At 42.7% G+C, this 27658-nt stretch overlaps 3 protein-coding genes across 11 annotated transcripts in view; 1 reads left to right on the forward strand and 2 right to left on the reverse strand.

The window, feature by feature from the left end:
* Positions 1–46: 46 nt before the first annotated feature.
* Positions 47–24324, reverse strand: cacna2d3 (calcium channel, voltage dependent, alpha2/delta subunit 3). The gene is made up of 40 exons (XM_088390630.1): positions 24071–24324; positions 20974–21207; positions 19856–19937; positions 19118–19342; positions 17850–17966; positions 15930–15989; positions 12319–12481; positions 11815–11946; positions 11278–11338; positions 11044–11194; positions 10889–10963; positions 10715–10804; positions 9316–9429; positions 8459–8537; positions 7978–8111; positions 7670–7687; positions 6398–6469; positions 6244–6324; positions 6089–6163; positions 5283–5366; positions 5131–5202; positions 4994–5055; positions 4861–4928; positions 4642–4687; positions 4423–4520; positions 4249–4342; positions 3660–3755; positions 3443–3564; positions 3034–3111; positions 2895–2956; positions 2750–2794; positions 2621–2683; positions 2118–2188; positions 1947–2022; positions 1829–1869; positions 1668–1723; positions 1196–1313; positions 974–1091; positions 799–876; positions 47–684 (listed from the first exon to the last, which is right to left on the reverse strand). The coding sequence occupies exons 2-40, from the start codon at positions 21090–21092 to the stop codon at positions 592–594; spliced, it is 3489 nt and encodes a 1162-aa protein (XP_088246756.1). The 5' UTR covers positions 21093–21207; positions 24071–24324; the 3' UTR covers positions 47–591.
* Positions 22993–25292, forward strand: parapinopsinb (parapinopsin b). The gene is made up of 4 exons (XM_088390634.1): positions 22993–23364; positions 23436–23764; positions 24076–24318; positions 24670–25292. Exons 1-4 carry the CDS (start codon positions 23034–23036, stop codon positions 24784–24786), a joined length of 1020 nt encoding a protein of 339 aa, XP_088246760.1. The 5' UTR covers positions 22993–23033; the 3' UTR covers positions 24787–25292.
* cacna1da (calcium voltage-gated channel subunit alpha1 Da) overlaps positions 24835–27658 on the reverse strand; it is a 40167-nt gene continuing 37343 nt past the window's right edge. For all 9 annotated transcript variants that reach the window (XM_088390629.1, XM_088390626.1, XM_088390624.1 and 6 more), the window contains one exon: positions 24835–27619. In XM_088390629.1, coding sequence (XP_088246755.1) covers positions 27314–27619 — 306 coding nt within the window. In that variant the 3' untranslated portion in view covers positions 24835–27313. The remainder of the gene's footprint in view (positions 27620–27658) is intronic.

Here is a 27658-nt window from a genome sequence, read left to right on the forward strand (position 1 = left end):
TCTTCCAGACTTCCGGACCACGTGATTCCAAACAACTCAACACATGTCAAGGAAAAATATGTCTTTATTCGTGATCGTTTTGATGAGACATACTCATTTAACATTCTTTGAACACACAGTCAAAACATGCATCAATAGTGTGTCTGACAATGACAAACAAAATGGCAGAATAAAGCAAGTTAAAGTGCTCTTACTACTCTTTGATATTTTACATGTTTCTTGTGGATAAACCTTAAATATACAGTGTGAACAAAAATAAATATGAGTGTTTCAGCAATCTTTTGCCCAAACTACTTTCTTGACTGTTCAGCATTCTTTTTTTTATACATCACAAGTCCTCACAGCAACCACAAATGTATTTTTATTGCACAAATAACAAGTATCACCACAGTGAGCTGTCAGTGGCATAATCTACAAAAAACGTTTTCTGCATGAATAGATGAGTCTCAGTGTGAGTAAGAATGTTGTTCTCACTAAAGCGCTTCCTGCAGAAATCATTTGTGATTGGCCTTGTTTCCTACGTGTTAATGGTTTTGATGCCTTTTGTTGTTAAGTCTGTTCGTGGCTGCTGCAAACTTCTGCTGTTGATGGTCACCTGCTGACACTCGCTGCTATTAAGGGGAGCAAAGCTGCTGTGAGAGGACTGTAGAGACGGGAAGCTGAACCGCACTCCATGGCATTTTCCTAAGAAATACATTAATCAAACCACATCAACTCCATTAGGTATGCTTTGACGGCCCTTTGAGACCCAATACGAAATATATGATCTATTTTGACTTCTGTGTGGTTTACTCATACCTCAGGGTGGAAAGGATGACATGATTCCGGCTTCTTTCTGTCCTTCTGAAACTTCAGTCGGTCACACTTCAGGGATTCGTTATGTTCAACGTTGTCAAGGTTACAATGAATAAGTTCAGTGTTTCAGAAATGCGCTTCATATGCTTCATGAGACACGACAAGTTGAAGTGACAAGGATATACATGATCTCAATCGGATCCATGGTTACCGGTGGAGCATTGTTGCAGTTGCACTTGTTGTCCACAACAACCATGAAAAGATTGCTGCTGGGAATCTGCTGTATGACAAAGGATCTGCAGCCCCCAGACATGATCATAATACACAGTAATATTGCAGAGCAGTCAATTGGCGCAACATTTGAGTCATTATTTCTACTGTGAAGAAATGATTTTTGTACCTGACACAGCCATCGCATTCAATGTTTCCTGTGGTCTCTTTGATAGTGCGCTCTGAGACGAAGGCAGGGTATTCTGTGTCACAAGGCACCATCGTAGTCTTACCCGGAGATCTCTGAGCTGTCACATAGCACAAATCACTCAAACAATCAATCACAATACCCATGATCTGAATCACTTATATCTATTTTAAATAACTGTGATTTAAGATGGATTTCAATACTGTCATGTTAAGCAGTAGAAATTTGAACACAACTGGTGGAGCAACACATGTAGACAGATAACATTCACAGGCATACATTTTTTATATTGATGATTGTTACTGTCTCCAGGTACTGTCTAATTATATTATTCTGCCCCCAGTAGGGATAAGCAATAAGCAATATGTCTATAAAAATAGCAAAATGGAACCAAAATTAGGTTACCCCCAGTAATTGTGCTCTAAGCTTGTGAGGATCAATCAGCTGTTGTTACCTTTAACCGACAGATCAACATTCCACCAGCTGTACAGGTTGAATTCCAGGAGAAAACTGAAAAGAGATACACAAAGTTACAATTTGAATCTAATTTCAAAAACATTCCAAATATTGTTATAAACAGGCCACAACGTTCTACATTGTATATTGAAGTCTTACATCACAAGTTCGGTAAGGAGCCACTTGACAACAGTGAAAGGCTGCAAGACAGGAACATAATGATCAAGTAGTTGCAATGACTGCATGAGGAGTGTTTCACCTTCTGTACTGTGCTTACATCTGACAAAGTGCGTGCGCTGTCGCTGCTCCCAGCGTACTCTCTGCAGATAGCCTGGTAGTCGTAAAGTGTGATCCTGCGGCAACAAACGTCAGGAGGTTACAATGGAACCGCAACATACATTTGACTTCAAACGCACAGTACGTAATCATGTTAGATTAGGCGTGAGACCTTTTGAACGAGCCCATTTGGAGGAGTTTGTTCATCACGGCACCTTCCACCTCGCCAAAGAAGAGCCCTGTCTGGGAGATCAGTTTCATTAAATAGTCCAGAAAAAGCGGAATTGAACAAGTTTACCAAGTTTAATAAGTTGAACACAAAGAGAATTATAATACCAAATATGACTCAAAAGTCAAACAAAACCTCAACCCATCACCCTTAGTTCTTTTAGTGTCTTAACACTTATTGCCTGCAATACTCCCAAAACGCCACTAGGTGACACCGTGCAAACACCTTCCAGGTCCCTTTCCATTATGAGGAACTTCAAAATTGTTTTACTGGCTACTGCATAAGGTAAGCAATTTTTTCTATTTTTGATCCAACGCTTATTGATGTCATCAGGTTGGATGCGTAATGTTTGATTGCTGCGTTGTTACAGCAACACGCAATGAGGGATGCCAGCACCTAATAAAGTGTTTCCAGTGTGAGCAAAAATGCACATGCACAATCAGTACCTGCGATTGCTCCTCTGTGACAAGAATGAAGCCGTTGTTGTCAATGAGGTAACAGTTGATGTCCTGCAAAAGAGACTCTTTCAGCAAATGAAAACGGCTTGAATATCAGAATGGTGTGATTCTTCTTACCTCGCTATCACAGCTAATGCTGCATTTCCCATCCAGAGCTGTACACTGAGCACATAAGAGAGATTTACAGGTACTTGCATATGGAATACAAATTGCCATGTTTATCTGTGACTTAAATAACAGATGCTGTAGTTCGTTTGCGTACCTGTCTGCAGGCGGTCCAAAACTTCCTCTGAAAGAACTCAAGCTTCATCTGAAGCCCCACAGCTGAATGCAAAAAAATATATATAAAAAAATACTTTTGTGCCACACTCATTACCAATGACATGGGAGGCAAACGTTACCTGCAACAATTGGTGATTTTCGGTCATCAAGGAGCTGAATTGCTGTGCTTGCCAAAACAACACTTTTATTCTCCAAAGCTAGAAAGGAGGTGAAGGAAAGACAAAAAAAATCCACGTTACTGTGATGATAACGATTCACTGAACAGATGTTTATTCTCCACTAGATGGCACCATTTACTCTGCTACATTACACAATTTAACAGCACACGTAATGTAATGAGGTCATTACTAGCCAAATGAGTTTGGCCATTCTGAAACAACACTGTAATTGAACAAAGCAGTCCAAAGTGCACACCACCTCTCATCCAAAAATCAGCTGGGAAAGGCTTCATTTCCCTCACATGTATATTGGTAGAAAATGCTACAAAGAACAACATATTGAGCACGTTTTGGTTTTCATGCAGCCCACCTGTGCTGAAGGGGATGGAGTAAACAAATGTCCCTGGGACCTGCTCCGCCGCTCTCTTGTACCACAGAGGAAAGTGATCGGCATTGAACACGCCCTCCTTGTCCTCGGCTGTCAGGAAATCTCTGAGGATGACACAGAGACGGATGATATTCATCAGGATCAATCAGCGCATTGCCTCATGCTGCAAACAAGTGTCGAAGTGAACAGTGACACTCACTGATTGGAGAGCTGATCTGCAGCTACAAACAGGTTGGTTCTTGACAGGCCGGTGCGCGTGCCCAGGAAGGCGATCTCCACTCCTTTGTCTGAGTTCCTGGTTGTATTTTTTTTTTTTTCAAAGAACAGGCACGCTGTCACAAAGTCACATTTAATTAATCGTATTAGCTGCTGATTACACAGAGATTACAGAATGTGCAGGGCGTTAAATACAACCACGTGAACTGACGAGATCCAATTAAGGAGCCATATTGTGTCATTGTAGACTTACATGGTTGGACACATAATGGACCTGATTTGGGTCAAAATTTTGGGATCTCTCAAATGTCATATGTCGTAAATACAGCTTGCTGTAAAAAGAAAAAACCCCAATCTGTCATCGGTATAGCAACATATGTTGTGCTAAAACCTGCATGCCCTCATGTTGCAGTCACAGATGTGCAAGTTCACGTGTCCCCCAAAGCCTCAGGCCAAAATACCCTTCCTTCCATATGAGCACAGATGCAGAAACCTGGTCACAATCTGGAGTCTTTTCCCCTCCTCCATTGCAGCATGGCTGTATATTTTTGAGGAGACAAAAGAATTCTTACTCTGACTTGTTGAGAGCCAGTCCGGTCCAGTAAGCCTCGAGTGGAGCGGTGACAACAGCGTCAAATAACACTTCCTTGATCAGCTCTCTGTCGCCTGCGTAAGCAGTTTGCTATAAATGCACACCGTCTCCCGCCAAAATGATTCGTCAGTAAATTTAAATTCCTGTTTCTTACACTTGAGGTTGGGCCTGCGACCCGTCATGAAGAGCTTGATAGCTTGAATCTGAGTCAGGTGACGGTGCTCGTGCTGCTCCTCTGTGTTACAGTACGTCCTTTGGCCCAAAAAACGGAGACACGTTGTTACATCACGGCCCTCGACGTAGCTCAAAAAGGCCTAACCTACATAACGCATGGATGCCCACTTGACTTTCCCCAAACCATGCATTACATTACCATTCATCTGCCAGGGCGACATCTGGCTGTTCCAGACCACGGAGCCCTGAAAAACAAAAGACAGTCACGCTTCAGCTGTCTTAGTCCTGCTTGAAATAAAAAATACAAATGAATAAAACCTGCTGAAATGACATACTTATTGTTTTGTTTAAGACTTGCAGGAGTGCGACCTAACGATTTGTTTATTTGGTCAAGTAAGACGTTTCTTCTCCTTCTCACCTTTTTCAACGGACACGTTTCCTCTGAAGAAAAACTTGCCGTGTCCTCTCGAGAGGGCTACCCCGACACTGGCGAAAACACACACAAATTGACCCAAGTGCATTAAGAGACTCAAATGAAGTCCTCCCACTACCTGAATGGAGTCCCTTTGATATCCGTGTAGTAATAGTCATTGTGCATCTTCAACACACGCCTCTGCAACGACACATTCGGGTTGAGATTCAATTAGAGAGAGCTTTTGTCTGAGTCATAATTCATCTGCTTGCTCACCCCTCTATCTACCGTCTTCTTCACCTCCATAGAGAAGGTCCCCGTCCGCCTGTTCACCATGGCGTTGCGCAGCTTAAAGATAAAGCACACCAGGTGGAACAATGAGAAACCTTTTGCATTGCTTTCGCCTCTAAATCAAAGTTGCTCCGTACAATGTCGTCTTTGTCCTCCCACTCCACCTCTGAGAGATCCACGCTGCTGTAGTTGGGCTTTCTCCTCTTCTGACCCTCCTGATACTGCACAGAGGAAAGCCATGAATAAAATGAGTTCTCCACTTTTTGGACGATGATCTTATCACTAGCGTTATTGTCTTTTTGTGATTTAGTGAAGATTGATTCCAAAGCATGAAACCCAGATATAGCCCTCGTGCTAGATCATTATTGAACACATCGTCTGTGAAATTAACACTGTCAGGTAAATGGAAAATAATTAATACCCCTGACAGGGAATTCACGGCTAAATAACTCGACATGAATGCATTAAATGGCGCATGTGAAATTCCGTTGCTTGACATCATCGGTCGGTACACAAGAAACAACGACCAGTCAACGACAACAATCACGGCACAGTTTGGAGCCACAGAGAGCCACACGGAGAAGAGCAGAGATGAACCAACACGCACGTACAATACACGACACAAGCACAGTTGCACAGGGAGGAAGAGCACTAACACTGGCACACACGGATCCACTAGCAAAGCCGTAGCTGGCCCTCGGGCGGGCGAGCGAGCGGCTGTGGTCTCTGCCAGTGAGTGTTAAGTTACCTCTGGAAACCTCAGGCCAGCCAGCCCTATGAGTGGCCTTTATCCCTGCATGCATACATCAAAGGAAAAGGTGGGGATTACAGATCATACATGCTCACTTTTGCCTCCATTTCACATTTGTCTCTGTGCGCCCTCGCTAACAAAAACCAAAGAGGGTCAAGTCAGGCAAACTTTGGCTTGGGCAAATAATCTTACCAAAGGCCTCAGGTCGGGATGCGTGAGGATGTAGCCGTTGTTTGTGATGGCAAAGGCATAGCCGTGGATGCCTAACTGGAGAGCAGACGACATGTCGGGTTAATAATCTGACCGGTCGTTTCTTTGACTGGATGTCAAGTTGAGGTTTGTTGTACCATATGTTTAGGAATGAGCTTCATCAGCTCCTGCAGAGGGATGTCTGTTCCGACGACCCCCAACAAAATACCCTGATTCTTCTGCATCAGGGCATTCGCACGCACACACATGTTAAGACAACAGCAAGGAGAGACAGTCGCATAACCTACTCACCGTCTCGTTTTTAGTACTGAAGACAGGCATGGCAACTGTGGTGGTCAGACTTGGGCCCGCTTTGTCATTTAACTGGAAAAAAAAGAACAAAAGGAACCTGAAGATTTTGTGTGAGGAATTCCCTACATTTTCCCTTAATCTATCAGTAAAACTAAATAGCCAATCAATAAAAAAAAAAAAACATACACAGGAGGTCAAGTTTAGACTGTGGCAGAGGGTTGTACCGAGTGCCATTGTAGAAGTGTTTGAGCTTTTTTTTTTTTCACCCTGTAAAGTACACCACTTAAGATTTTATAGAGGTTCTCCAGAGTGCCATCGTAGCTGCAGCGCTCACAAATAAGCAGACAATACCGGCGATGAAAGGATCGCATAAAATCTCACTGCACCGAGGCAAAGAAAATAGATTTCACTTTATTCCCGCCACAAGCTGTTTAACTGCAGACTTCAAGAGACGTTACGAGACGAATCGCCGCACGGTCCTGTTTTCAGACAAGAGGAACAGCTAGCTACTATAGAACAAAGGCTGGCAATAAATAAACAAACAAACAAAGAATAAATATACAGATAGATAAATAAATAAAATGAAATAAAAGAAATAAATAACATTCACCGAGTCAGCATTGCGCCTGAGCTGCGAGCGTGTGTGCGGTTAATGCTTATTTGTGCGTGTGCATTAGCATGAAGCCAACGAGCTGTAAAGTGTGCCATGTACCAGCTTATGTGACAAAATGAAGAATGGTGGGCCCGAAGATTCATCACTACAGTCACTGGAAGTGGAAACTGGGATGCCTTGGTCAACACACACACACACACACAGACGGGTGCACACACACACAGGCACACGTGCGAGTCTCCTCCGATGTCAGTTTTTATTACGGGCTCTAGCAGATAAAATGCAACGGCGCAAAGAATGATGAATGGTCTGTCCAAGGCAGAGATAAAGGAGCATACGCATTCCACTTTCCCAGCCCCTTACCTGTGTGTTTGTGTGTATGTTCTCACATACAGTATGTGTAAGTACAGTAAACACTTCTCTGGCTGCTCTGACAGCCAATCAAAAACTTTCAATGAAATATAAAAGAATGGCTGTTTAAAAAGTCCGGGGAAACAAAAAGCTAGCCTCCAAAGTCATTTTGTACAATTTCTCTTGATCACGGCTAGTTTGGGTTTAATTCTATGTGCTTTTCTTTGTAGACGTAAACTGCTAAATAAATGATGTGCGAACACTTCCTTTGTCTCTACGTGATGATAAGAAGACTTGCATAGACTTACCTTGTGTGCCTGGGAAAGCTGTTGGGAGAGAAAAGACACAGATAGTGTGTTAAATGAATTGAAGTTTGTGCATTTTACACTGACTGAAAGCATTTGTGCACTGGGGCCGAAATCCGCACGACTTAATGAAGCACGTAATGAGGAATCACTCCGGCGACATCACAAGTAACAAATGAAAACCACAAGTGCAATTACAGCTAGCTAGCAGTATCGAATCAAGTATGATTTAATTTCACTTAATTAAAATGGCTGCAAATTGTTAAGCTGTACTCACTGAGTAGATTCTAGAATTTAAGAGGCGCACTTACGGCGCTGTCCACGTAAGCCTCGGTCCACACGGTGTCGTGCTCGTGGTCAATAACTTTGGGACGACTCATGACGTGCAGATACCGCATCACGTTCTCTTGAACGTCCGCTAATGTGGAAATCTGACTGAAATATCCTGAAATAAAAACACACACAAGTCGGATTAATGCGCAGTGGGGTTGTCCCCCTCCCCTTTCCATTTTTTTTTTTTTTTTTGACAATGACTTTGGTGACCAGAGGTGTCGACACGTGGGAACGGTGAGCAGTCAGGAGGGACACACTGACAGGAAGAGGGATTAGAGCACATTGACCTCTGACCCCCCCAAGTGCCACTTCATTGCCTCTTGGCAGAACAAGCCAGAGCAGACCCCGAACGTATGCGCGCACACACATTTAGGGTGAAATCCAGCAGCTATCCACATATTCAATACTGAATTCTTCCTTCCAACTTCTCGCTGGCAAGTGTTTATCAAGAAGTCGAACCTTTGTTGGCGCAGGCCATCCATTTCAGGTTATCGGCAAACGCAGACTCCCGTCCAATCAGGTAGGGGAATATACGTACCTGGGCATAAGAAAGGCTGTGGTCAAGAACAAAAAATCTCTCTCTCTCTCTTTTTTTTTTTAATAACTCCTAATCTTCTTTCATTTCACCCGTTATGCAGTTCAAGCCCTTTTTTTGCCCTCAGGCATAGCGCGCGAGGGCACTGTCCTTTCAAAGCACGCTGTGTGACATTGCCAATGTATGCATGGCTCATTGCTCCCAGATGCTTTGCTAAGCATAAAGCTTATAGAAAACCGAACGGTCGCCGAATAAAAGCCCAGAGGGTGTGTGAAGGGGGATGTGGGATACCCTGCCTCACACTGCCCTGCATTCTGCCAAACACTGCCAACACATGGATGCTTGACAGGAATGAAGAAAGGCCCTCTGAGCTGATGTTTTTATTGCTCTGTGAATCGCAGAACAAACAATTTTATTTCATTAAGACCGAATGTGGAATCCTGGTAGACGTGTTAATGGGGAGGGACCAGAGTCATGGCGAACGAGCTGCACTGCCCTTGAACGTAGTTAATTTCCCATATTTTATTCCTCATGGGAATAATGGCGCTCTGAAATGCACCCGCACGTTGAAAAACATCATATTGATTTGGATTTCACTTGCGAGCTATAAATGAAATTGATGTAAAAAAAAAAAAATACAATTCCCCAGATGTCAAAACTTGAGGTGTGCTTGGCAAGTAGTATTAAAATGTACACTTTTCTTTATCAAGCTAGAAAATGATATGAAAACAAACTATTCCACATCAAATTCCATGTGGGGCAGATGTGCGACGGGTTTCACCTTTCTCTCGGGCCAATTGTACTTCTCAAACACATCATCGTACATTTCAGTTGCCCCGTCTGTCACGAGCATGATGGCCTGGTTGCACACACTCCCATGGCCAGTCTGATTGAACTGCAGTCAAAGCAGGAACACATCACAACAGTGTTAAGAATACAACATAATACAACTTTATTTATACAGCGCGTGTAGAGCTGCAACAAAGACAAACGAAACAAAAAATTGAAACACAAATTAATATACAGTAGCAGAACAGTAAAAAAAAAATAAAAGCTTATTAAAAATATGTCGAGAGATGTTGTTAGTTAAGACATTAAAAAAACAGAGGCAACCAACAGCACACTGTAAATGATAAAATGGCAGCTATGGAGCCATCAGTCAATAAAATACAGTTGCCAGCATGCTAGTTAATCGACCCGAGGAGTGCCGTGATTCTTGATCCCAAATTCTGTGAAAGATGCACTGCAGTAATTACCGGTAAGTAGATTATTGACCCGTAACTGCGGAGAGACCGCGCAAGCTGAGCGGCCCAGAAATTACACTGCGAAAAATTATTACATTATTCCAAATGCAATCATTGCGTTGTACTAAAAAAGAATAAACAACATTAGTGCTTGACCTTCTTGTCAGGAAAAAAAGTCAGACCGGTTTACATATTAGATGAAACTCATATTGGGCATTCGTTTTGAATTATTTGGCACTGTTGTTTAATAATAAGAATTAATTACCTAATTATGAATAGAATAGTTAATTCTAAAGAAGTTTGATAGCTACTGCCTCATGTTATTAAAAAAAAAAAAATTCACCATACATAAATTGACCTACTTTTTTTTGCTATGTTTATTTTCCACTCTCTCTCAGTGAAGCATCAACATTGAGTAGTGCAGCAGTTGTGCGCTGCCCACCTGATTATCATATTCATTGTACAACTCTAATTAATCTGACAATTGTGGCGGTACCTCACTGGTATTCACTCGCCTGAGCGCGGCGAGATAAAAAGCATGTGGCGTGGCTCTTGCCCTTATCTGCTTTGTCTTCCAATCAGGCTCGATATGAATCGTTGCCATTAATTAGAACCATTAATCACATTTCACAAGAGATGCGTGTGTGCTTTGGGATAGCACAGGCGTATTTCGACAAATCTTGTCCGAAGCACTCATACGCAATAACAATTTGATGCTTTTTATGCTCATCTGACAGAATAAACAATTTAGGCTTTCTTTCAAGCAGATCTCTGACTAAAAAAAATAAAAAAAAATTCCCCCAGTAAAATAATTAGCATGGTAGACAAGCTGTACCAACACTCAGTAGACAATGATCCAAATATAAATTTATCTGATACTAACTGTAAAATATATATACGTATTTCATTTTGTTTTGAAATTGCATTTGAACTCACTTCACTGAGAATTGTGAACGCTTCGGTCAACGCCTGCCCCAGAAGTCCAATCCCTTTGGCAAACAGCTTGTCCAGATGCTCCCGAAAATGCTGGCAGAAAAATAAAATCAAGCAAATGATTTAAAACATCTCCCAACTATTTCTTATATAACCGTGACTTTGGCCAGAACTCACATCTTTATTGGTTCTGTCTGCCCGCACCAGAGTGCTATTCAAACAAGGCTCCACATAATGAATGTTCTGGTTATACTGCAAACACACAAGCTCAATCCTGATCAATGTAAACACCAAAAAAGAACATGCACTGTATTGTACTTTGCCTCACTTACCGCAATAATGTTAAAGAAATCATCATCTCCAAGCGTGTCGAGAATCGAGGAGACCGTTTGTCTGGCGATGGTCAATCTCAGACCTTTCATGCTGCCGCTGACATCTACTAAGATGACGACATCTTTAGGTGAAGTTGCAGCCTGGATGTACCTGTCGTGTGATCAATGCAGCAGTGATTTAAAAAAAAAAAAAAAAAATCAGACAGTTGGGGTTAAAACAATGCGAAAACGTACCACTTGCGATTCCTGCAGTCAAAGCCTATCACCCCGTTTTCATCCGTATGCCACTTCACCCCTACAGAAAAAAAAAAAATCCAATTTTGATTACACAATGGCTATAAAACCATGTACTGAAAAGCGCCAGCATGCACGTAACCCCGCCAGCTCATTACTAAACATTGAAATACAAATCGGTTCTTCTGGTAAACATTCCGAGCCATTGTCTGTGTTACGTCGTTATTTTGCCTCCGTTGTTTTGTTCCAATACTGCTGCGAAGCAACTACACGTTTCACATCATTGACGTCTGATAACTTTGGATCTGGCAGCCCGGCGCCTCTCGGTGCGCCCGCAGACCCCGAATGGCAAATGATAATTAATTACACTCAGTATGCGCGCAGCCTCTCTGATGGTCTGTAAAATTACAACATTAGCCAAATTACCCTTTTAGCCATTTGATGTCATTTATTCTGATGCTTCTCTTGCACTGAAGGCTGATGGCTCCCTTGAGACCCTCCCACGCCAAACAAAAACACACACACACGCTCACTCACCAGGGTACTGCCTGAAGAAACCCTTTGCGCTACCAAAATACTGCCAAATAAGAGTGGGATCTCTTTCAAAATTGTCCACAAACACTTTGTTCAGAGCTTCGGACCAGTAGACCCCGTTGACTATGTCCGGATCTGCCGAGATAAAGGAAGTGAGAAAAAGAGTCATGTACATCAAAATGGTAATGAAACTAATCATCCTGCTCACGGAACCAAGTGTGCGTTTGACCCTTATTGACCCCCCCCTGGAGGGCACACAATGCCTTTGACTAAATCATGGCCTCCCCTCCTCCTGTGGACAAGCTGGCAGCAGCCTCCTTTTGTGCGCTGAACATAAGACTTATGAGGAGTCCATTACAGGCAAACAAAAGCGGCTCAGGAGTTACGCTTCTCTTTATACCCTTGACTTGCTATTGATCCCCCCGTCTTCAGCCTCGGCCGTTTTTCACGTGAAACCACTTATTCCTGATTTCATCGGCTCCAGGTAAAACTTGCTTTTGGGCTCACCTTTGTTGTACATGTTGGTGGGCACCTGCACGACGCTGAGGCTGAGGTTGACGGACAGATTGTTGAAGTGGTCGTTTGGCTCCAGGAGAAACTCTGCTCCCAACTCTACGTTGTTGCCCTCGTTGTCCACTTCGTTGATCAGCACAGCGTTGAAGTACTCGTACTGAAGACAAGTTTGGAGTAGAAGTGGAAAAATTAATTGATTAATCGACAACAAACCAATAATCAAATTAATTGCCTTGTATTTTAATAATCGAGTAATTGTTTAGAGACATATTTTAATTAATGATCGTCAAATTCTTCTTATTTCAGGCTCTCCAAAGTAATAATTCTGTAATTTCTCTAATCCTTCATGAAAGCGCACTGATTTATCTTTTGTGTTTAATCGAAATAAGACATTTGTAAACACCAACTTTTACTTTGAAAAGTAATAACCATCAATCAGTTGTGTATAAAACGTTTTTTTTTAGTCACTAAATAATAAGAAATAAACATAAATAAATAATTGGTTAATAAACAGTAATTGGGGAATGTATTTATTTACTACACTTTAATGCCAATAAAACTGAATCCGATTATCCGATTAATCGATAGAATAATTGATAATCCGTGCATATACTGTATTTGTATGCATATGGGAGGAAGGGAAATCCTTTTCTAGTGGCAAAAAAAAAAAAAAAAATCAAATTCTGGTCCTAACACGACGTTGTCATCGAAAATATGACAACCAGTGAAAGGTCTTGCTTCCCTAAAGGGAAACAGTTAGTCAGCCTTGTCCTCCAGTTGCTGCTACTTCAGAAGAAAGACGACCTCTTCCTGCCTGAGTGGCCTCTTTGTGGCCTCCTGCGCCGACCCAGGAAGATTGTGGATGGAGGGAAGGGAGGAAAAGATGGGTGGTGGAGTCGAAGGCTTCGCACTCAAGGGGAGGCGATGTGGGCATAGCCATCAAGCAGCTCGTGACAGCTCATACCACGCCTGAGCGACTCTCTGACGAGCTGCGGCGGGCGGGCGGGCGGGGAGGGAGCTAGGGAGGGGCGGAGGGAGGGAAGGGGGGGAGCTCTCCGCAGACGAATAGTGCATCCTCAGCAGAGCTGGCGGTATAGAGGCCCGTTAAGCGTGAGGGTTATTACTGTATAGTGGGCCATGGGACACTGCCGCTATGCTACGCTGACTTTTACACCACTGCAGTCAGCTGTAGGCCTCACTGCAGAGAGCTGCTCTCCATCCAGCAGCGTGTGTTAGGCCATGCTGCAGAGTCCACCTACACACCAGGCGGATGTCTTCTCTCCGCAGAGGCATTCGTTTAATAGATCTTTATCATTGAAACACAGTGTAGTGTACTAGTTCCATATTATGTTGTGTATTATTGCATGATAAATATATTTCAATACCACAAAAAAAGGCTTGAATCGTGTTCACGAAAATCTCAATTTTGTTAATTAATTAATACATTATTATTATAATAATTATTAATAATTATTTAACAAGGTCAGAAACATATAAGAATAAAAAAAAGTACCGTTTGTCAGCCTAATGAGCATAATTGGCTTGTATTTTAGACGTACTGTCACAGTATCATTAATAATACCAATGTGCTTGATAAAAATGATCATTTTTCTTTATGACCGTGAGTCTCTGTCATCCTAGCCATGGCATTGAAAAATATTGTGTATATTTTTTTGTTGTTGTGTGAAAAGATTGAAAATTTGCAATTATACTATTTATGAAACACATACAAAATAATTTCTGCAAGTGTTTATATTTTCAATTGATCCATTTTTTTTTAAATGAAGTACTAGGCAAAAATGATGTTAATAAACCTGCTGATGGAGCACTGAAAATACCCGATAAGAGACCTCAGCCCTGACGTGTGCTCCCTTGAACTTGTGAATCCTCTCGGAGTCAATGCGAAAACCTCACTCGTCCTGACTTGCAGCAGCTGAGATAAGAAGGCCCCTTTATCGCACCGCGGGTCAGTGAAATGGGCCGTGAAAAATGTGCGGTGTCAGAGAAGGCGAGGGCATCGAAATGATGCCACGAGGAGCAATGTCATGACATCACATCATTAACGCACATTGATATTGGATTGTTTTTTTTTTATGTCCTATAAAATGAAGTCCACTATCATTCACATTGGTAAGTTGTGTCGCTTACAATATTTTCAATTTTCACAACCACTCAAAAGGCTCTCAAACCATAGATTTTTTCTTTTTTGATAATTATAAACATTATAGGAAAATTCCACTCCGTACTGATACTTTGAAGTGTAATTTTCAGAGCAGCGCCACAATTACATACATTAAAATATTGTGAATTAATTGAATCATTATCACCTAATTGCAGTGTCAACCAATGTTGAGTTGTTTGCATCAGGGCTGTGGACTCAGACTCGGGGACTCGATCGGACTCGGTCATTTTTGCCGGACTCGGACTCGGTGCTGATTTTGACCGAGTCCACCGAGTCCGACAATAAAAAAAAAATACGTTCAATTTTATTTTCATCATGCTGCTGAGAATGCGCGTAGGAATACTGTCCACAGCCCTGCTTACGATCAATGCGGCCACGTTGAGTTGCACTTAGGCAAATGTTTACATTATGTACCAATGTCAAGGATGATTATGTCACCCAGCTTATATCATTATTTTGATTTTGATCTAAATTAGCCTTGAATAAAGACTAAGCAGTCACATGAATTAACAGAAAAAATGGACAGCCGGACTCGGACTATGACTCGGACACTGACTCGGACTCGGTGGTCAAGAGGCCGGACTCGGACTCGGTGCAAAAATCCGACCGAGTCCACAGCCCTGGTTTGCATATGTCTTCGATTTTTCTTTATATCTCATTGAATTGTGTAGATGTACCAAATGTAATACAGCTTTAATACGGTTAAGAGTATAATTAATTGTCAACTTGAAACTTTGCGATACTGAATTCAATGAGGGAGCTGCTTGTCTTCTTCTGGCTTGTGAGAAAAGCACAGAAGCAGGAAGGAACCAAGGCAAGCGAAACTTATTCAAATGTTGTTAACGGTTCTATTAACTTTAAAGTACTGCCGTTGTTTCAGTGTTTTGTTGCTCGACTGGCTTTCCAATCTGGACGCATGTACGTGAAACAACGCTTTCCCCAAAAAGACTTTCATTTATCTTTGTTCTTTGGACAGAGAGAAAGAGATGGGGAGGGGGGGAGCGAGAGAGAGAGAGAGAGAGAGAGAGAGAGAGAGAGAGAGAGAGAGAGAGAGAGAGAGAGGCAGGGGGTCTAATAAACGACAAAAATACTGCATTCCCTCTGCAGAGACTAAGGAAACTCAATGCAGCTTGAAGTTCCGCAATGGGAGCCACTATAATGTCCCAGACACAATCAACTACATATATAAATCCTTTGGATAGAAAAAAAAATTGCAAAGTGTCTGATTCCACCCACTAACTGGCAACCTGAATCCTGATCAGCTTTAGATCTTCTATAAGCATGACATTTTCTCTTGGTGATGCGTTGTGACATCATGGAGCAGAAGCCTTCTTGTCACCTTCTCTAATCCACCGTCATCGCCACGAGATTAACCTCAATGCTAATGATTGGCTTCCATTTTGTGTGGAAATAAAAGTCTCACCTGCAGGTCAGGATTTTCTTTGTGTTGATGATGTGCTTCTTCTGCAGCCTCCACCAGCCTCTGCATAGAAACGTACAACTTGTGTGAAGACTAGAAATTAAAATTCCAAATTACTATTGACTGTAATGCTGGTTAATATCATTGTTGAATCCATTATAGCAACAAAGACACGGCAGCGATCTGATTGGACGAGGCTGCTGTCTTGCAGAAATACAATGACATCATTGCCGCATCACTGCTTTAGAACTCCAATAGTTTATTGTTTGTGCAGAATTTAACATTGATTATTCTTGCGACCGAGTTAAAATGGCTGACAGTACTTGGCCGCAACCATCAGCGGCCATTTTGTCAATGGGTAATTTGTAGTGGAGTCAAAATTGATGAAGCGATGATGTCATTACATTTTTCCAGCTATAGCAGTCCCCCAACGTTATTTTTGTGCAACTCACCGGTTTTAAGTAAAGACATATTTTGGCGGACCGGCACAGAAACAAAACAAAAGAAATTACCTCACTGACCATAAATATTACAAAGCATTTATAGTATTAAATTGGTTTCTTCTGGGGAGCCCGAGGGTTTCCCCAGAGTTGGTTCTTGCACTTCACTTTGCCACCCTGGTGTCCGGTAATATATGGCCCCCAATTTCCCAAACAGTTTATCCCTTAGTGCAAAAAGTGGCCCATAGCGGCAGAGAAGCTCTGGGCAGTGATTGATGGAGGGAGCCGGGCGTTGGATTTCACGCAGCGCAGCGAGCAGCAGTCACCTCTATAATAACTCCCCCCGACAAATGTGCTTGGCTCTGTGTTTCCGGCAAAATGCAACGAGCAGGTAATTAACATCCATCACGTGCGTCAAAATAACTGCTACATTAACACAATTGAGGCTTGCTGCACGCATTCAATTGGGAAATTACGCGTGGGCTGACCAAATTATAAAATATCCATTTTTACAATTCTAATTACCTCTAGTTTACAAACTCCGGCAAGCATTTCTTCCTCATTAGCAAAATGTTGCATTTGGCTTTTTAGAATGTTGCCTCGTGTTCACCAAATGAAGCCACCTGCTCAGAGTGTCATTTACAGGAGAAATTGTGGCAGAGCGAGGCGGAGATAAACGTTATCATGTCGGGGCAGCCTCTTAGGAAGCGTCTGCGCAGAGGTCGTCGACAGGCTGCTGCGGCGGCTCTCGCCTCTGATAACGCCGTGAATGCAGAACATCAATCTGCTTTTTCAATTTTGAAATCACTCATCATGTAGGGAAATAAGTGATAGCCCTGCATTTGCTCAAGCAACATCCCAAGGGGGTTATTTACACATCTGAAGACAGGAGCGGGCGTTTACAGTATTTTAGAGGCCTTTGTGCTTGTGTAAGGCTGAGAACTGCGTTACAATACAAAGACTTATCTCTCCAATGAAGCAATTTGACCGGGGCAGTTTTACAAGGTGCAAACATTACATTGATTTTATCTCTTTGGGTTTACTGCATGGCCATGATCAGGGGATGCTTTGAGAATAATTGTCAATTTTTGGCTATGTGAAGCCCTTTGAGACTGTTTGTGATTTAGGGCTATACAAATAAACTTGACTTGACTTGACTTGACTTGGCCACTGCAAGACCTTGATCAGTCGTTCAAAGTTTCACCTAATGCTTTTCCCTGATGTTTTGTTTCCCCAGTCTTTATTGAGCCAAAGCACTCATTTTACATAAGAACAATTTCAAAGTAAATAAAAGATGGGCGCTGACTAAGTCTGTTGTGACACCACTTGTATTTTTGTTTTTTCTCAGCGGGAAAAAGGGCAATCTATTTGTAGAGGGGTTTAGCCGTTAAAGTATTTGACACATGTAGAGACTCAGCGAGGCATGCCGTTTCCATTTAGAGAAACAAACTTTTTGTGTTTTCTCTCGAATAACTCTACTTACCCTGGTGGCTTCTGCCTTTTTGCGGAACATTTCCTCCATTTTCACCGCCAGGTTTTTCACCAACTTGACACCATCGATTTCTTCTACTCGGACAGATTTTTCTGGTGGCTTGTACTTCTGGAAACAAACAAGCGGCGGCAGAAGCAATTGTTAAAAGCTCTCGGATACACGTTTAGACTACTTCAAATGTTGAGCAATTAGGGTGATCAAAAGCAAATAAAATACATCATAAGAATATTCAGACATCCTCAGTGTGCTTTTCTGTGTCACATCGGCATGGTGGGAAATTCTTAGCAAGGCCTCCGCATGCCGGTTGACAAGATGCAGGAAGCCAATTCTCAGATGAACGCCTGATAAGATCCACACCTCGACACATAAGATGAATAATGGTCTTTATCAGTTTGCAGTCTGATTGGATGGAGACGGCAAAGTTGGGTGGCCGTAGAGGGGGCGGGGCTGCGTCCGAAAGGCTACGCATGGTAAGAGTATAATTGAAATGAGTCAGGGCAGAGGAGAAAGATAATAACGTGTCAAGCCTGGTTGATTCTGGGTAATGAACTACAGTCCAAATAATGCTGATTCCGCCGGAAGCACTGGACCTCCCCTGATACGGGACGATCTCCACGTCTTAGAGGAATATAACATTACATAATCCCTCACCTGACAGGCACATACACACAGCCTGGGATAATGCTATCAAAAGATAAACACGGCCGCAGCTGCTTGGAGCTCATTCAAACACACTGCGGATTACGCGCACACAAAAACACACACACTGGTACATGAGGCGACAAATTACCTACTGAAAGGAGGAGTGCGGGCTCGCGCTGGAGCAGAACAGTTCATTTCACGCCTGTCCTCCTCGCCTCAGCGCCCAGTGTACCCCCCGTCCCCTCCCCACAACATCAAGATAAGATTAAGCGCCATCCATCAACAATCAGCAGTGATCATGATTATTGATCAAAACAATGGCAAGTGTAGAAAGAGAGCCCCGGCGGCGGGCCATTGTGTTCTCTGAGATTTTAGTGAAAGCGCACATTTGACTATAGAAGTATCTGATGCTCAGCCTTAATGACCAGCGCCTAACGACCCTTTCACTTTCCTCACAGCTTGCTGCTTTGTGCCGCTCTGGCACCAGACACGCCTCCATGAGTGCAGGCAAAGTGCTTACATCCGCAAAAAAGAAGGGAAAAATCTGTAGGGCATATTCCGTTCATCAAATATTCCTTGAAATGTAGAATTTATTATTTGGTAAAATGTCTCCTCACCTCAGGGCAAGGTGGTCCCTGGTTTTGAGCCTGGAGTCGCTTTCGAAACGCTGTCTGGATACTTTCGCCGTATCTGCGTGGATTTACTCGGGTTGTTCCGCCTTCCTCCCACATTCCGGGACATGAGATTCGAGAATTAATCCTGCCGCTGCCTTTGGTTGAGGGAGAGGAGGCCTCTGAGCTGGAGTTGCTCCCGGGACGTGGCACTGTGATGGCCCACAGTTCCTAAAAGAATGAAGCAGAGCAAGGATATAAGGACGTCTGGATTTAAAAAAAAATAATTAAGCATTCACACCAGCCTCTTCAACATCTTCCACCCCATTGGAAACAGTCAAGTCTGTCAGACTCAAATCCAGACTGACATTCATCACAAGTTACCGAGTGCTCACAAGTGGTCAAACGTTGTCATTACATCTACCGCATGGGCCTTTGTTGAATGGCTGCTCAGTTCCTCCACCTTTCACATTATAAACCTAAACCGCACACTTGTTCAATCTATCTCCCTGTCACATCCATAACCAAGGCTCTTGACTACAGGGAGTTCATGGGAGGGATGAGGACAGGAGGGATGTGGAATCAGGGTCGTGGTTAATGGGCCATATCAACAGCACGGAACCCCCCCCCCCAACACACACACACACACACAGCAAGCATCAGAGATGGAAATCGGCATGACAGTGTTCAACTGTGCCAATGCATGATCTACAAACAAAGTATATTGACATGTCATATAAATACCTTTTGCAGCAGCTGGGATCCAGAATATTTGGCAGAAATTGATTTAATCTCTCCTCCAAAAGCTGAAGCCCACAGTTTTACACTGACAAAGGACAAAATATCATCAAAATAAGATTAAAAAAACTCTCTCAAAATATGGAAAAAAGCAGATTTTTTTAATTGACATTTTTATGTAACCCCGCCCCTAAAAACATCTATGAAATATCTTACACCTGCATATACTTTGCTTCAACTTGCTTAACACATACTAAATATACACAATACTTGCTCAGTTAAATGGGATCACACTGCATAGATGCTGCAGTGCACTTTGATAAACTGCTGCTAGTTGGGGAAAAAAAAGGGAAAATAACAATTTCAGTCAATACGTATAATAATAATTGTGAAAGTGCAATACAAATAAAGATGTATTGCATTGTTAATAAACGAATAGGCTATGGTAAGTATACTTGCATAAAGACACCACTCATTTGTTGAGTAAAAAAAAAACAAGCTGATAAAATATATTACAATGGAGACATTATTATTATTTAACCATTATAATTTTTTTCAAAGTCTGCAGGAAAATTGACGTTTATTTTTCTTCGACTCGCTCAAGTTTTAAGACGCCAGTGATTTCAAATAATTAAACTCCTCATCAGACATGATTTTCTTAGATGAATACTTTAATAAAACCTAATTGGTAGGGAAAATGGTCAAAACGATATTCTTATATGTTTCAATTGCATCGTAACAATTGCTTTCTGTTTAGACGGGCGAAAAAAATGCATTCATTTTCGTTCTTATTTTAATCTTTTTTCGCGACGTAGTTAATGCATAACGCTTTTCCCACTTGCAAAACAGATCCTTTTGTTTCATGCATGCGTTCTCTAATTTATTTTAGCACTTAAATATTGTTCAACATTAAGAAAAACAGTTAATTAAACAATGCCATTAGCAACACCTCTTTCACTATTTAATCCAACAACAAATGCGGCCTGGCCGCGCTGTTGAACTACTTTTGAATGTCATGTGACCAGATGCATGCACAGAAAATCCCTCCACAAAATGTTCTGCATCTTATTTTTTTTTCCCCCTTCCGAAGTCAACATTTCCCTCCAAAGTGGTTTGTCACTCACACCGACAGCGGGATCCCCTGCTGGGAAGCGGCGGCCACCTCCAGTAGGAGCACGCTGAAGCCCGCCAGCATGAACAGCGGCAGGTTGACGACGCAGCATGCGCGCCGAAGAAGCATCATGGTCGGCTCCAAAAGTGATGCCGGAATCTGCTCTTGCACCCCGGTGAGCCGTCTGATTTTTCTTGAGCTGCCGTTATCCTTCTGTGACAGGAGACCTCCTCCTCCCCGCCATTCCCTATCGTGGAGGGGAGGAGGGAGAGAGAGAGCGAGAGAGATAGAGAGAGAGCGAGAGGGGCGGGAGGGGGCATCAACATTTGGTGGAGAGATTAAACCCTTGAATTTCGTATTCAGGTAATCTGAAATGTTATATACCTCGTTTGAGCAAATTCTGTGCAGCTATGAAGCAAAGTGCCTCATTTAATGTCCAAGCCACTGGTGCAATAGGGGAAAATGCCTTAAGCCTAAATGAGCTTTAAGATGTGACTTGATTGTAATGTTATCTAAGAAGATCCAAGAGGAGGAGTATATGCAAAATATGCAAGATAAAATCACCTGTGTGCAAAACCATTTTGCACTGCGGTTAAAGCGAGGGGGGCCTGCTGACTTTTATGATCTTTTGATCAGGCAGTTTTAAGGGTATAGGGTTGAGCACTCTGAATAGAAGTATAGAAGATACAAAAGATGGACGCTTTAAGATGTTCTTGTTTATTAATTTCTCTCTTCCTTTCATAATCACTGTTCTTATTCAATACAATGGGAGAATTGGTAGAACTGGATCGCACAAACTTAAGTGTGGTGTCACAAAGGTTTCTCACGGAAGATTCAAAGTACAGAATAACAATGAGGTTGCAGATTGTTAAATGATTTTTCACCCCCCCCCCCCCAAAAAAAACCCCATCCACTCCAAAATGGAGCCATGCAAATTGGTGAATAATCCCAAACATGAATAATCCCCCCCCTAAATTTTTGGACACATGTCCAGTGACCGCAACCGCCAGCGGCGGAACCACCACAAGCAGCTGTGTTTCAACCTGAAGCTTTTATTAGTTTAGTAATTGCGTCGTACATCAAAGTTGTGAGGAGCCCCGATCTGTCTGGAATGCGGCGATAAGGCGCTCGGATGGTTGTGACCTCACCATGCTGACTGCTCTGATGCTTTAATTAAGTGTCCAATAAAGCAGCTCTCTGCCATGAAACTGAAGGGAGTCCTTAACTCAGACCTGCCCAAGTGTCCTTGAGCAAGTCCCTTTTTAGTCTTACAATCCATTCTGGGCGACTCATAGTGACAATTTGTTTGAACAGTGCGTCAAATAAAATTGCCTTCATTAAATTGCTTTGGATGCTACATCTCATGAAGTCCTGAGAAAAATGCTACCAGATGATTTATACGTGTAAACACAATGAGAAGCAAAGGTGCTGTCGGGACTTAACGCGGCTCATCACTGGGACATGAACTCTCAACCCAAACAGTTGTAATCTCCATCTTGACTTGATTGGACCTAAACCTCTTAGAAGGTTAACTATGGGGCACCTCTGGTCGTGATAAATCCTGGAGGCGATTGAAGGAGTTTAATCGCAGTAGACCGCACCTCCAGAATAGAATAGAAAATTTTGTCATTGTCATCTGTTTAGTTATACCAAAGAAATGAACATAATCAGTTACTAAACAACAATTGGGGATTTAAACAAAAATATATGATTCGATGCAAATTAAATTGCATTCGATTGACCAATGGATTTTAATGGATTTTAGAAACAAAGATAGTGACAGCCCTAATATGAGTCAATTGAATTCACTTCAAAAGTTGCTTACACAGCATTTTCTACACGCTGCGGTCTATTGACACCTGCTTAGTGTGACTTCCCAAACTGTGTTATCCAAAGTGAGTGCTCAATCAAGCAAAAGGTGAGGGTTCACAGATGATCATATGGCGCGGATTAATCCCCGTTAAATCCAGTCCCTGAGGATTTACTCTGACTGCTGGCATGTAATCTTCACACTCTCTCCAGAGCTCCCACATCAAGCGTTGCAAGGACCCGAGCATTGAAATCTCCGCATCCATGCACCACTCGTTTTTTCTCCCCAATTCCTCCCTCTACATGGGCCCGCACGGGGAGCCCCCGCTGTCACGCAGAGGCTTCGTGATGCTCTCCGTGGTGATGGCCCTTTTCACCGGGCCGGCCATCGTTCTCAACGCTACAGTGATCATTGTGTCCCTCATGCACAAGCAGCTGAGGCAACCGCTCAACTACGCTCTGGTGAACATGGCTGTGGCAGACCTGGGCACGGCCATGACCGGGGGGGTTCTGTCTGTAATCAACAACGCCCAGGGGTACTTCTCCTTTGGAAGAACAGGCTGCGTGATGGAGGGCTTCGCCGTGTCCTTGTTTGGTGAGTGAACACGGTGACACGAGCGAGCGACTTTTAAAAACACTGCGAGTGATCCCATCGTACTTTTGTAGGCATTACATCATTGTGCACCGTCGCCCTGATCGCCGTGGAGAGGATGTTTGTCATATGTAAACCGTTGGGGCAGATGACCTTTCAAAAGAAGCACGCATGCAGGGGCATCGCGTTGGCCTGGCTGTGGTCCCTAATATGGAACGTACCCCCGCTTCTGGGCTGGGGCAGGTACGAGCTGGAGGGCGTGGGGACGTCCTGCGCGCCGGACTGGCACAGTGGAGAACCTCACCATGTGTCCTACATCCTGGTTTATTTCGCCGTTTGCTTTGCTCTTCCTTTCGCCATCATCTTGATGTCCTACTCTAAATTATTGTGGACGTTGCATCAGGTGGGCTTTTACACAACGGTAATGCCAAATAACACATGCCCAATGTTAGGTACACTTATTGAAAGAAATGTACATTTTTCTGGTTCGTCGTTGATAACATTATAGGGGGAGTCAGATTATTGGAATATTAAATTCACATATGGCACTGAAGCTAATTCAACAAATGCAAACATTTTTTTTTTAAATCTACTACTCGCCACACAAAATTTTGAAAAAATGAATCCTACTAATACATAACTTCGTTTTTGCTGGTTGCAATCAAAATACGACTGTATTAAAACACTAATACGCTCCCCACCGGCCTACCTCAGGTATCAAAGTTGGCCTGCTTGGAAGGCGGCGCGGTGGCTAAAGCGGAGGTGAGCGTGGCGTCCATGGTCATCGTCATGGTCCTGACCTTCTTGATAAGCTGGATGCCTTATGCTGGCCTGTCCATGCTGGTGGTCTACAACCCGAAAGTAGAGATAAACCCACTGGTGGCAACAGTGCCCGTTTACTTGGCCAAGAGCAGCACCGTGTACAATCCCATCATCTACATCTACTGTAACAGACAGGTGAGGGGGAAAAATTGGACTGTACCAATTGGTTGGTTCACGTTCCAGGTTACGCTTGAGACGTCGATGGAAAGGAAAACCCCATTAACTATATTATTCTGCCATCTTGTGGTCAATAAATGAAAAGCTTGTGTAACGTTAAAAATTACTTTTAAATAAATCAGCAAATAATTTTGAAGTAAACAACCTGCTGGTGCAAACGAACATGGTTGCCATAAATCCGAATATTTTACATTTTAAGTTGTTTCAACCTTAATTACTTAACCCATAAATAATTTGTTTACAGTAGATAAACAGTCTAACGATTATCTTAAATGTCACTCTACTGATACCTTTTCTTGTTGGTTTTAGTTCCGCAAGTACGCAGTGCCGTTCCTGCTGTGTGGCAAGATGCCGTGGGTGGAAGATGAGGCACCAGAGGCGACCACCACGGTGGAGATGGCAAGCAACACTGTATCACCAGCCTGACACCTCCAAAGGCCTGCAACAATGATACAACAAGCACTTTGCCTGATATCAATAAGTTCAGCATAAGTTTATTCAATGATGCTCAATAGAAAATAAACAGAATTGATTGAAATAAAGACAAGGCCCAAATTAAATGAAAAATACAAAAAAGCATAGTTACAAAATCCAATCTGTTATATATTAAAGCATTTGCTACTCGGAGATTTATGCTAACTCAAAAGAAACATTTAAGAGCAAATATCAAGACTTTCAAGTAGAGAACATTACCATGGGTCTTTCCGATCATTTATACACATTTTACATATTCATTTTGAATACAGCTTTAAGAATGGTAATAAAAGTAATTATATATCTAACCATGAGAAGAAATGTGATAGAAACAGCACGTTTCTCTGTAAACTGGTATTTTATCCATTTTCTTGTTTTCCAGCAGAGCAATGACGCACCTTGAAAATATTCTTTTGATTTTCTTTCATTCCCAGCATTGTAGTAAGATGAGGTGTGAATGACAAATATAGATTCCACTAAACCATACACACAGTCACAAAAAAGTACAAAATTGTCTCACCTTAATACATAAATCAGTTTTAGAAAAAGGAGAAACAGAAGCACAATACACGTACTTGTGCAAAGACAAACAGCTATGTGCTAATATTTAAGACTCAACCAAGTTACTATTTACTCTTTTTTTCAGGAATCCCTGACTTGAGGTAAAAGTAAGTTCTTTTCATCTTTAGATTAACTCAATATTTTAAAGTCTTTAAAAAATAATGCATATTTTCAGTTCATCAATTGCTACCAATAGTACAATGTGCCAGTTATGTGCATTCCTTTTGTCATCTGCAAAAGGACTAGAACACATAATTTTTTTTTTATTATAATATTTTCTTTAAACGCACAAACATTTCAAAGAGCCCTTTCAATGTGCACACAAAATGGAAAATCTACATTGTTGTAAGTAGCGTACAAGCACGCACACGCCGACGGACCAAACATGTACAACGGATCACGTGAACCTCCAATGTTCTTAATTCAGCTCTTAAGTCGACTGTAAATGAAGTTAACTCGTGGCCATCCAGTTTCAGCCTTTTGTCACATTATTAGATACAAGCACATCCATAGTTAAACCCTGTTTAAGACTCCCCTGCGGAACACCGCGACACAGATACACTGAGACGATGATATGTTGTCACCTTTGCCAAAAGAGGTATACGAGACGCCAGGTAGACAGAGAGAGGGGTGGGGGTCAAGTAGGGGAGGGGGGGGGGTCTTCTTGTATTGCTTAAGCCTCTCCACTTGGCCAACTCCTGCCACCAAAGTGGATGCGGGCCTCACACGCTCAACATGAGATTTCACAGAAAGTCTTCAAGGACGCATCAATCATTAACCAAACCCCCAGCACCAGCTTTGATCGCTAATCAATAAGACCTCCATTATTTTTGCCCTACCATCCATCTTTTGTCTTCCTTCAGCAGCAGCAGCAAAAAAAAAAAAAAAGGCATTTTAATCAGGAGCAACCCAAAGAAGATTTTGAAGAAAAGCAGCATCGATTTCATTATAAATAAAGACGTGCCAGCACGGGAGGCCACGGGGCGAGCCCCATTTAAAGAAGGGGCTTTTTTTTTTTTTTTTAATAGGGAGTACCACACTTGTGCTAAGATCATCAGAAGTGTTGGCTCGACTTGTGCAGTTAATGTTGGTCACGAAATCTCGACCTCTTAAAATTGTGACCAAAGGCAAAATTAAAATGCAGACAAAAATAAAGGCTATGTAATCGCACGGAACATAAAAGGCAAATGAAACGCAGCAAATGGTAGCTAATAAACGGTTGTCGGGTTTTATAGCACATGGTCCATATTGCTGATCAGTGAAATCATACATAATTACAAAATATAGAAGATCTCTTTACAAAGTGTTTCATATTATAGAATACAATTTACAGAATCTCAACTAAGAAATATTAACCAGGCTATTCTACTGTTTGAAATAACCTGCATCTCAAATTCTTTATAGATGTCTCAAAAGTAACGCTCCTGCATATTCTGGTTTCCGCAACTTTTGTTGTGTGACTCGGCCGCGGCACTACTACGGGACAAAGGGATCAAATCAGACGAAAGCAGGGGTCTAGAGGAGTGTGTGTGTGTGGGGGGGGGGGGGGGGTAAGATATGCCTTTCTATGCTTTGCATTGAAAACTTGCATGATATGCCAAACCTTGAATAAAGTGACCGAGGTAATGACATCATACATCTGATTGTCATCACCCTAACACGCCAGCCCCCAAAGAGCATGGCACGTCCACGCCACTTATCCTGGATGGTTTCTGCCCGGACCCCCAGGTCAAGCCCTTTGACAGGAAGGTCAGAATGGCACCCGGGTGCTCCGCGGGGCTCCGTGCTGTGACGTCCTTTGCTGGCAGCGAGAGAGGTTTTCTTTCGCGACTTGTGTGTGTCTCTCTCTTCTCTTTGCCTTTCTGTTCAGTGTAAAGGCACTTTTCACTGTTGGTAGTCGGGCAAGGGTCCTTTACCGCTATAAAGTTGTGATGCAAATCATCTCGTCAGCCAGGTCCTCCTCATAGGAGGGCCTGGGTTCCGCTTCAGGTTCGTCGTCGCTGTAGCTGGCCGCCGGGTCCGGCATCTCAAAGCCCCCCGCAGTCAGAAGAGGAAAGACGTTGACCCCGTTGATCACCGGCGCCATGCCCCCATTCAGCAGGTGGCTGGCCGCGCTCTCCATCTCATCTATCGTCATCTCGCAGGCATCCGCTATCTCGTGCTTGGTGGCGGCGACAAACTTGGGATCCATGGCGTACCTTCCGAGGCCTTCTGATATCAAAACCTGCTCGGAAAACAAAGTCGGGACAAGGAAAGTTGTGTA

This window comes from Syngnathus floridae, chromosome 11 (genome assembly GCF_059516105.1).
Source record: "Syngnathus floridae isolate MCC-2025c chromosome 11, RoL_Sflo_1.0, whole genome shotgun sequence".
Lineage (NCBI taxonomy): Eukaryota > Metazoa > Chordata > Actinopteri > Syngnathiformes > Syngnathidae > Syngnathus > Syngnathus floridae.

Excerpts from the sequence above, each read along its gene's own strand:
- cacna2d3 (XM_088390630.1), bottom strand. The coding sequence starts at position 21,092 with ATGATGCTTCTTCGGCGCGCATGCTGCGTCGTCAACCTGCCGCTGTTC. Across the intron at positions 1,870-1,946 it reads GCGCACGCACTTTGTCAGAT|CCTTTCACTGTTGTCAAGTG; the intron begins GTAAGCACAGTA and ends CCTGTCTTGCAG. Across the intron at positions 685-798 it reads GTCATCCTTTCCACCCTGAG|GAAAATGCCATGGAGTGCGG; the intron begins GTATGAGTAAAC and ends TGTATTTCTTAG.
- parapinopsinb (XM_088390634.1), top strand. The coding sequence starts at position 23,034 with ATGCACCACTCGTTTTTTCTCCCCAATTCCTCCCTCTACATGGGCCCG. Across the intron at positions 23,365-23,435 it reads CTTCGCCGTGTCCTTGTTTG|GCATTACATCATTGTGCACC; the intron begins GTGAGTGAACAC and ends GTACTTTTGTAG. Across the intron at positions 23,765-24,075 it reads TATTGTGGACGTTGCATCAG|GTATCAAAGTTGGCCTGCTT; the intron begins GTGGGCTTTTAC and ends GGCCTACCTCAG.